The following is a 10,130-nucleotide window of genomic DNA, read 5'->3' as shown; positions in this document are numbered from 1 at the left end:
ATTATATGTGCATAAACATTAATTTATAACATGTAAATGAGTAAATTTGTAATAACTACCTTTATAATAATGCCCATCTAGCTTGATCATGAAGATGACATGATTTCTTATTGTGGAAGACAATTTCTTGGTTACACTGCCTAGACCTCCGCTTATGCCCTAGGCGAGGCGTTTGTCCATCGCCTAGTGCCTAAGCGTGCTTAAGCGGTTTCTAGGCGTCGCCTTGTCCAACAGAGGTACTAACAGCAGACCAAACACCACCAAGACATCCCTAGAAATCCATCTACTCCAAAAGCAGCTTCTCAAAGAAGGGAATAGTCCACAAGCGTCATCATCGCCATGATCATAGATTATATGTATTCATCCAGGAGAAATTTCATGCTCACAAAACAATGCCTTCAACAAGACCATTGCCAGATAGAACCAATTAAGGCGAGACTTTTGGTCTTCACCCTACAAGTTTAGACTCTGAATTGTTTGTTTCAGTGTGTCGCTCCCACTTGTCGATGCAGCTGCTCCAATTAACAAATCACCATGCCAAAACTCTTCGCCACCAGGACTCAAACCACCATTAGCAGTCCTCAGAACTCTTCGTCCATGTCATTCTCGGTGACTGACTTGACCATGGAAGTAAAGACATGCCTCACGATGGCAACAACCCGCGGAGCTTCGCATCGCTCCCTTTGAAACCAAATGGTTAGAAAAAAACATGGTTGGGCACGATCCAATACCATCCAATCCATCAATTTCTAGCATGTCGTCCATTGGTGTTCGCCGGCGGAGCCTTCTAGAACTTGACGCTCCGACAAGATCAATGAAGATAGGGAACAAGAATTCTTTGTCATGGGGACGTGAGAGCGATCTTAGGACTATTCAGACCAAGCTCCCACGCAACTGGCTATTCACGGCCGCCAGAGGGCCTTCGCGCGATGTCACCGACCGATGGCGAGAGAAGGCATTAGGGTTTGGAGAAGGCCGCCGATCACAGGCAAGGCCCTAGATCGAGCGCACCAACCGCCGCCTCCTTCCAGACCCGCTACCCACGGATCTACCACCGAAGCCCAACCACTGTTGCCCACCAACACCAACGGAGATAAGAGAGTGGCCACCGCCCGAGATCTTGGGAAGCCTGAATATAAATAAGTGCATGAAGCATGTTTCCTACGGTTGCTTTAACCCGTCAGTGAAACCAAAGACTAACGCAGTCTCCTCTTACAAAAATTACCATTGCCAGATACAACCAATTAAGACCAGACTTTTGGTCTTTCCCCTGCAAGTTTAGACTCTGAATTTCTTTAGTGTTGTCGCTCCCACTTGCCGATGCATCTGCTCCAATTAAAAAATCACCATGCCAAAACTCATCGCCACCAGGACTCAAACCACCATTAGCAGTCCTCGGATCTTGTCATCCATGTCATTCTCGGTGACTGACTTGACCATGGAAGTAAAGACATGTCTCATGATGGCAACAACCAGCGGAGCTTCGCATCGCTCTCTTTGAAACCACATGGTTAGAAAAAAACATGGTTGGGCACGACCAAATACCATCCGATCCGGCAATTTCTGGCATGTCGTTCATTGGAGTTTGCCGGCGGAGACTTCTAGAACTTGACGCTCCGGCCATATCCATGAAGATAGGGAACAAGAAGTTCTTCGTCATGACGTGAGATCGATCTTAGGACTATTCAGGCCAAGCCCCCACGCAACTGGCCATTCACGACCGCTCGAGGGCCTTCGCGCGATGTCACCTACCGATGGCGAGAGAAGGCAGTAGGGTTTGGAAAAGGCTGCCGGTCACAGGCAAGGCCCTAGATCGAGCGCACCAACAACCGCCTCCTTCCAGACCGCGGATCCACCATCGAAGCTCGACCACTGTTGCCCGCGAACACCACCGGAGATCAGAGATGGGCCACCGCCCTGAGATCTTGGGAAGCCTGGATATAAACAAGTGCATGAAACATGTTTCCTACGGTTGCTTTAACCCATCAGTGAAACCAAAGACTAACGCAATCTCCTCTTACAAAAATTACCATTTACCTCAGAAATCAATCAATGACCTAGAGAATGACTCACATAGTCGTCACATATGAAAGTATGGAAGCAAGCATGAGCCCAATCAGCAGATATTGGTGCCAATAAAAATATCTTGAGACCACCTAAACGATGTGATGGCCAGGAGGACAGCAGGGGATATTATGAGAATGATGAATGGAGCATTATAGGATGGGAGAGGAAGCAGGCAGCGGTCGTTCGTACAGTACGAGAGAGGAGCGTGTACAGTAGCTACTCGACCGATGAGCCAGCGTCGTTGAGACAGGACAGGAGAGGTGTGAGCTGTTCGTGTTTCTCTCCCTCTTTCGCTAGCGCTGGAAAGCACCTCCGTGGATTGCCTAATTGATTAATCGGTCCAGCTTTATTTTACTGAATGAATGAATTGATCTGCTCAATAATTCGCTGAAGCGCACACGCACACAGCTCTGCCCCTGCTCTGCTCTCGCGTTGGTGTGCTACTAGTGGTGTAGTAGCGCGTAGTAGTCGTAGAATTAGATTTTTAGAGCGAGCTAGGGAGCGCGGCATGGAGTGGAGGGGCCGGCGACCGGGAAAGGAGGGCGCCAATCTATAAATACCTGCCACCTCCCTCGCATTTCCCTCCACACCCCGGCACCACCACCCATCCATCTCCTCTCCTCTCCTGCTCCCCCTCTTCCTCCTCCCTCGGCAACCAAGAAGCCTCTGCTTCGATTAAACCGATCGATGGGTGCCTTCATCCTCTTCCTCTGCCTGCTTGCGCCGTTCGTGGTCGCGGCGTGCGCCCTCCGCGCCGCCAAGAAGCGCTCGTCCTCGTCGTCTTCCTCCGGCGGCAAGGGCAAGAGCAGCCTGCCGCTGCCGCCGGGCACGATGGGGTGGCCGTACGTGGGCGAGACCACCCAGCTCTACTCGTCCAAGAACCCCAACGTGTTCTTCGCCCGGAAGCGCAACAAGTACGGCCCCATCTTCAAGACGCACATCCTGGGGTGCCCCTGCGTGATGGTGTCCAGCCCTGAGGCGGCCAAGTTCGTGCTGGTCACCCAGGCGCACCTCTTCAAGCCCACCTTCCCGGCCAGCAAGGAGCGCATGCTGGGGCGGCAGGCCATCTTCTTCCAGCAGGGCGACTACCACGCCCACCTCCGCCGCCTCGTCTCCCGCGCCTTCTCCCCGGACTCCATCCGCGGCTCCGTCCCCGCCATCGAGGCCATAGCGCTCCGCTCCCTCCGCTCATGGGACGGCTTGGAGGTCAACACCTTCCAGGAGATGAAGACTGTAAGTTGCCGCTTTTTCCCTCTGCTTTACTACTCTCCTCTGTTTTGCTCTGCTCTCCTGCTGTGTGCTGACGATTCGCTCTTGGCGCATGCAGTACGCTCTGAATGTGGCATTGCTGTCCATTTTCGGCGACGAGGAGATGCAGTACATCGAGGAGCTGAAGCAGTGCTACCTGACCCTGGAGAAGGGGTACAACTCGATGCCCGTGAACGTGCCCGGCACGCTGTTCCACAAGGCCATGAAGGCCCGCAAGCGGCTGGGCGCCATTGTGGCGCACATCATCTCGGCCAGGCGGCAGAGCGAGCAGGAGCGCGGGAACGACCTCCTGGGCTCCTTCATGGACGGCAAGGAGGAGCTCACCGACGACCAGATCGCGGACAACGCCATCGGCGTCATCTTCGCCGCGCGTGACACCACCGCCAGCGTCCTCACCTGGATGGTCAAGTTCCTCGGCGACAACCCCGCCGTGCTCAAGGCCGTCACCGTAAGTCGCCGGCCGTCTCTTGTATATTTGACCCCTCCAGTCGACCTCTCAAAAAAAGGCAGCCACTGACTGAACGAAAACTGCAGGAAGAGCACGCTGCTATCGCCAAGGAGAAGGAACTCTCCGGCGAGCCGCTGTCGTGGGCCGACACGAGGCGGATGAAGATGACGGGGCGGGTGATCCAGGAGACGATGCGGGTCGCATCCATCCTCTCCTTCACCTTCAGGGAGGCCGTGGAGGACGTGGAGTACCAAGGTAAACATCAACTTCACTGCTGTCCTTCTCGCTCGGAGTACAGCCTGCCTGCCTGCCTGCGCATGAACTGGCTCGGACAGGACGCGTTCCTAACAGAACGAGCAAAACGAATAGACCAACTCAACTGAACTCGACTCCTCTCTGCTGTGCTGTGCAGGGTACCTCATTCCCAAGGGCTGGAAAGTGCTTCCCCTGTTCCGCAACATCCACCACAACCCCGACCACTTCCCCTGCCCGGAAAAGTTCGATCCTTCGCGATTCGAGGTCAGCATCACCTCCTCCTCCTCCTCCATTCTTTCTCTTTCGATTCCCTTAGTCGCAGTGGCTGATCTTGGTTTGTGACTGTGTCTGCAGGTGGCCCCCAAGCCCAACACCTTCATGCCCTTCGGCAACGGGACCCACTCGTGCCCGGGAAACGAGCTGGCCAAGCTGGAGATGCTCGTCTTCTGCCACCACCTCGCCACCAAGTACAGCTGGTCCACCTCCAAGTCCGAGAGCGGCGTCCAGTTCGGCCCCTTCGCCCTCCCCATCAACGGCCTACCCATGACCTTCACCAGCAAGAACGGCGACACCGCCTGATTCCATTCATCCAAGCTTTCACGACCAAAAATCAACAGCGCCGCTGCGCATGCGGACCGGAAAAAACCCGGGCTCCATCATCCGTCCCTGTCCGCGGCGGTCGCCATCGGCGGGGGACACCTGGAGCCTGTGGGCGCCGCGGCGGGAGCGGGCTGGCGGAGGCCGATCGATCGATTTCCGCATCAGCAGCAAGCACGGACCGTCGGACTCCTCCTCCTCTGTACAGATTCTTCGGCGAGGACCGCGACGGCCGGGCCAGAGAAGACCGAGAAAATTCCTTGCAAAAAAAGAACCACACTACTACCACCGTAGCCATTTTCAGCTAGGGAGCCGGCGCCACAAAGAAGTGGCGCCCAATTGTAAAACCAACCAACCATTTTTTATCCTTTTTTCTTCCAGATTTTTATTTTTTTTAGCAACACCTATATAGGAGATGACAGCAGACAGACAGGCCCTGATTGGGATGTAAGATAGGTTGCCCGCCTGAAAGCAGGCTGGCAGCTAGGTCGAATAAGCACCGATCGCAAGATCGAGCCAAAAGGAGGCCCCCGGCCGGAGAGCGACTCCTCATGTATTCTTTGGAACACGTCAAATGCAATGCAAGAGGAACTGGCTTTTCTTGTTATGAAGTGACATACAAGTACTACATGTGATCTGTGATCTGTTCCTAAACAAAATTGCGCCACTAATCTATTGCCGCAAAGTTGAGCTGGAGCAGTAAGCAACACTCATTCCCTATCGCCTCGTGCATGCTTCGAAGCAACAAAGTCCACGCGCGCTCCACAAGTACACCTCCATACAAATATCAGGCTAGCTCTCTTTATTGAGAAAACTAATGCAAATATCGGCTGGACCTTGGGCCAGGGCAAACAATCATGCATGTTGAGGTGGAGATTTTTTTAATTTATTTTGAGTTCTGTGGCTGAGATTGATGCTCTAGAAACTAAGCCACTGGCTGACCTCTATGGTTCTGGAAGGGTTAGCTCTTCACCCCCCTGGTGGAGCCCTGTCCCCACTCTTGATTTCTTAGATGGTTCTAAAGGCTAGTTTATATGAAGAAGACATCTAGTGCTAACAAGCTTTTCATGATACTTTCTAAAAAAATTGCTTTCCACCGATAGTGTTATGCCAACACCAGTAAAAAAACATACTAAAACCAATAGCAATAAAAAGATCTGAAATTAATTTCTCAAGGTGTAGATTGAATGGTTATGCATCTTTTTTAAACGAAACCAAAAGATTTGTCCCAGTCTATTAATTAAGCATGTGACATCATTTCGTCGAAACGCTTAACACCCGCCAAAACCCACAAGCGAGCCTCAGATTTAGTTGTGGCTAAACCCACGAAAGGTGGAGCATGCTTGTTGTGGAAGACCCTAGCATTCCGCTCATTCCATTGCTCCCAAGAGGTCGGCAAGGTGAGGGACGCCATAGCCTTGCCGCTTGGGGAAGAGGCACCGGACTTCATGCTCCACCAACTCTTGGACGGGGATTAAGAGAGTGAAGACACATCCAATCCTTTATGAGGCCCCAAAGTCAGGCGGTGTATCTACAACTCATGAATTGGTGAGGGACAAACTCCATGGTTTGCTTGCAAAGGGGGCACAACCCGTGATTTGACCACCCCTTTTTTCCACTCTATCTGGTGTCCAAATACTACTTTGAGTTGCAAGCCATGCAAAGAACTTGGCTTTCTCATATGCCAATGTCGACGAGTATTCCCCATTTGCCGTTAGCCTACAGTTTATGTCGTCCTTAATGGCCTCCTCAAGATGCACATAGTGAAATAACAAGATGTCGGCCTAGGGGAGGGTGAATAGGCGTTTTAAAAACTATTACGTATTTGGGTTGTAAGAATGAAGAACTAAACTATCGTTTATTTGACAAGAAAAAAAAACTAAATATTTTAGGCTCAACTAAGTGCAATAGAAACAACTCAAGCTAAGCAAGATAGGCATAATATATATGTAACACAAGTGCAATAGAAACTTATGGTTAGTTTTTCCTCTACTACAAAGATGACAAGCTCCACGAAGGAGAAGCTCGGGCCTCTTCACAATCTTCCATGAAGAGGTCACCGGAGCACCAACCACCAAGCCAACTAGGAGAAAACCACCAAGGATAAGAAGCTCATAGTCTCTCACTCAAACTAATTGTAACGTGGAGCTCAACCCTTATGCAAGGATGCAAAAACAAGAACACCAAAGGTGATCGAATCCTTCACACTCAAATCCAACCAAAGAAACAAATGCTACGGAGGAACTAGAGAGGAATAACAATGGAGGAAATCAACAAATAACTCCAAGATCTAGATCCCAAGAGTTCCCTCACTTAGAGGAGGAATTGATTGGTGGAGATTGTAGATCTAGGTCTCCTCTTCCAAATCCCTCGAGAAGATGCAAGAATCATAGGAGGGAATGGAGAGAAAGCAAGCTTTTAAGGTTTAACAATGGAGTACGAGAGAGAGAGAGAGAGAGAGAGAGAGCAAATAGAATGGTTAACCTTCCCTACTGAAGGAGGAAGAAGGGATATTCATAGTCCAAGGGAGAAAACTAGCCGTCTGGGGAAATCATGCGACCCAAACCCGCGGTAACACCAACGGCACCGGTTCTCTCGCTGGACTAGATCGGCACACACAAACCGGCAGTTTGGAATTTCTGTCGGAATCTGATAGCGCATAAGGCTAGGCCGGTTTCTAACCGACGGGATTTTCTCGCCGGTTCCAAACCGGCCTACCAGAATAATTCAAATTTCACCGAAACTGCGTACTGTTATACCTTTCGGCACAAATCGAAGCAATCTGGTGACCTCGAGAAATTTCGGCGGGGACCGCTGGTTTCTGCACCCAAATTGCTAGAACCCCTCAAACTGTGGTTTTCTCGAAAGAACTAAACTTCGAAAAAGTTCTCGAACTCCGATTAAGATGAAACCAATTTTGTTGGAAAGATAACGATGAATAGAACCCCAACAAAATGTTTTTACATGATTTTAGAGAGGAGGCATGTCAACGTCGAGAATGCTTTTACACGATTTGAGAGGAAGCCTCTCAGGGTTGAGAAAGGTAATGATGTCCAAACTCGAATTAACAATAGAAGATGTATATAGGTTCCATCTTTGATGAACTTGGGCTTGTTTAAAAGCTAGAAACAACCTCAAGAATCTCACACATAAATACCTTGAAGCAACAACAATATAGGGATGAAAAGTATGTAAAGGATTGAGCTCCCTAACCTGATGCAATCAAGTTACGTACCCAACCGTAATCCCCTCTTGATAGTGCGGCTATCTATCCTATAACCCGGTCTCTCAAAAACCACCTTGCGCATCCTGCTTGATCTTGATGAAAACGCTTCAAGCTCCATTCAAGCCGGAATGCGTCACTTGATCATTGTTGCTTCGTGAAGAATCATAATTGCTCCCCCATACACCACTATTGGAGAGCTTCATTGATTCACATCTTCACACGTCCATTATCACTGAATGGATGACAAGCTTCAAGCATAAGTTGTTGAGATAGCTAACCCATATCAACAACACAAAAACCAATATATGATGAGTTAGCTCATGAAGCATAATTTAGAAAGCTTACCCTACCACGCGATCACATGATCCGAAGTGGTACAATCTTTATGCTTCATGTGTTGACCAACTTGAATTTAATCTTCACTCTTAGTCTTGTTCAACCTTGTATTTCCTCGTTCTCTATCATTATATCTTAAGGTACATAGAGAACTCTTCATATGATTGCATACTCTAAACCTTAGTCAATCATAGCTCAACTCATGAGACTATCATGACACCGGCTTGAAGGCATATCTTGAATTATTCTCTCGAAATCAAAAATCAAGATCTCGATCATGTAATATTCTTATTTTAGATATTGAAGCCAATACCCAATGCATATCGTTATCTTCCCGAAATCCATACTTGAATCCAACACATGGACTACAAGAAATACCAATGGAGTATTCCTTTATATAAACTCAATGAAAACATCAGTCCATAAGTATTATTATTAATTATCAAAAACACACGTAGGGGCAATGTACCTTTACACATGGCTAAACTTACCACAAAGATTCTCTTGAAACCCCCTTACAATGACCTAATTGAATTGATTGTAGATGATCTCTTCATGTGCTCCATGATTGGCGACCCATCCATTGTTGTGCTTAAGGTGGTGGATGTGATTCTGTCTTATCTTAGCATTGACCCTCATATGAAAGAACTTCGTATTGGCATCGCCTTGTTTGATCTTTGATATTAGAGCACATTGTGTCTTACTATCCTTCTCAATTACGACCGAGGGGATGGCATTTCTTTTTAGGTGAGCACGGACATCAAACTCGTCGGAGGAGAGAGCTCTATTCTTTTTGGAAACGTAGAGTTGAAGGGTAAAAGAGGGCCGCATGCAAAATGCACCTCTTCATGACCATGGATCAATATTTCATCAATGTCGTGAACAAAAGTGTGATTTGACGCAAAAAATTACATTATTTTAAACGTTGGTACAATGGTAGTACCATATAAGCCTTGGAGTGCGCCCAAACCTACAACACCAAATCAGCCATTATACCCTCTTAAAGCTTTCACACTTAAAATATATTCGAACTCTAGCTATGGGATCTCATGTCATTCGGTTTCTTGTTCAAGTAACCTCCCCTTTTCTTCCATAGGACATGAACACTACTAGAGGCTTCAAGCCAAGTAATATTCATAATATTATTTTCAACATATACCAATCTCATGCCTAGCTCTTAAGGGAAATATTTCCACTCGGGTATTCAAAATTCATTTCCTACATTTCCTGAACCACCTGAAGCTTCAAGGTGAGTTGAGTGTAGGTCATTTGAAAATGATACAAGAGCTAAAAGAGCTTGAGTTTGAACTGGTCAGCGTAGTGCTAGTCTATATCTTAGCAAATAGATTACATGACAAAAACTGCAACATGTGTTTGCTCATGTTGGAGCCTAGAGGTGTTGGCACTTGTCAGACAACGGCAGATCTAGCATCTTAGGTTTGGAGGTGCAACAATCCATGTTTGCAATGAATAAATAACATAATTTCTGTTGGAGATATGCCCAAGAGGCAATAATAAAAGTGGTTATTATATATCTTTATGTTTATGATAAATGTTTATATACCATGCTATAATTGTATTAACCGAAACATTGATACATGTGTGATATGTAAACAACAATGAGTCCCTAGTAAGCCTCTTAACTAGCTTGTTGATTAATAGATGATTAGTTTCATAATCATGAACATTGGATGTTATTAATAACAAGGTTATATCATTATATGAATGATGTAATGGACACACCCAATTAAGCGTAGCATAAGATCACGTCATTAAGTTATTTGCTATAAGCTTTCGATACATAGTAACCTAGTCCTTTCGATCATGAGATCATGTAAATCACTTATATCGGAAAGGTACTTTGATTACATCAAACGCCACTACGTAAATGGGTGGTTATAGGTGGGATTAAGTATCCGGAAAGTATGAGTT

At 47.6% G+C, this 10,130-nt stretch overlaps 1 protein-coding gene across 1 annotated transcript; it reads left to right on the top strand.

The window, feature by feature from the left end:
• Positions 1–2,663: 2,663 nt before the first annotated feature.
• LOC124692940 (abscisic acid 8'-hydroxylase 1) lies at positions 2,664–5,243 on the top strand. The gene is made up of 5 exons (XM_047226381.1): positions 2,664–3,300; positions 3,395–3,784; positions 3,871–4,039; positions 4,197–4,303; positions 4,394–5,243. Exons 1-5 carry the CDS (start codon positions 2,755–2,757, stop codon positions 4,616–4,618), a joined length of 1,437 nt encoding a protein of 478 aa, XP_047082337.1. The 5' UTR covers positions 2,664–2,754; the 3' UTR covers positions 4,619–5,243.
• The last annotated feature ends 4,887 nt before the right edge of the window (positions 5,244–10,130 follow it).

This window comes from Lolium rigidum, chromosome 2 (genome assembly GCF_022539505.1).
Source record: "Lolium rigidum isolate FL_2022 chromosome 2, APGP_CSIRO_Lrig_0.1, whole genome shotgun sequence".
NCBI classification, from domain to species: Eukaryota; Viridiplantae; Streptophyta; class Magnoliopsida; order Poales; family Poaceae; genus Lolium; species Lolium rigidum.
Note: the sequence above shows the minus strand (reverse complement) of the source record. Positions and strands in the feature narration are given on the sequence as shown.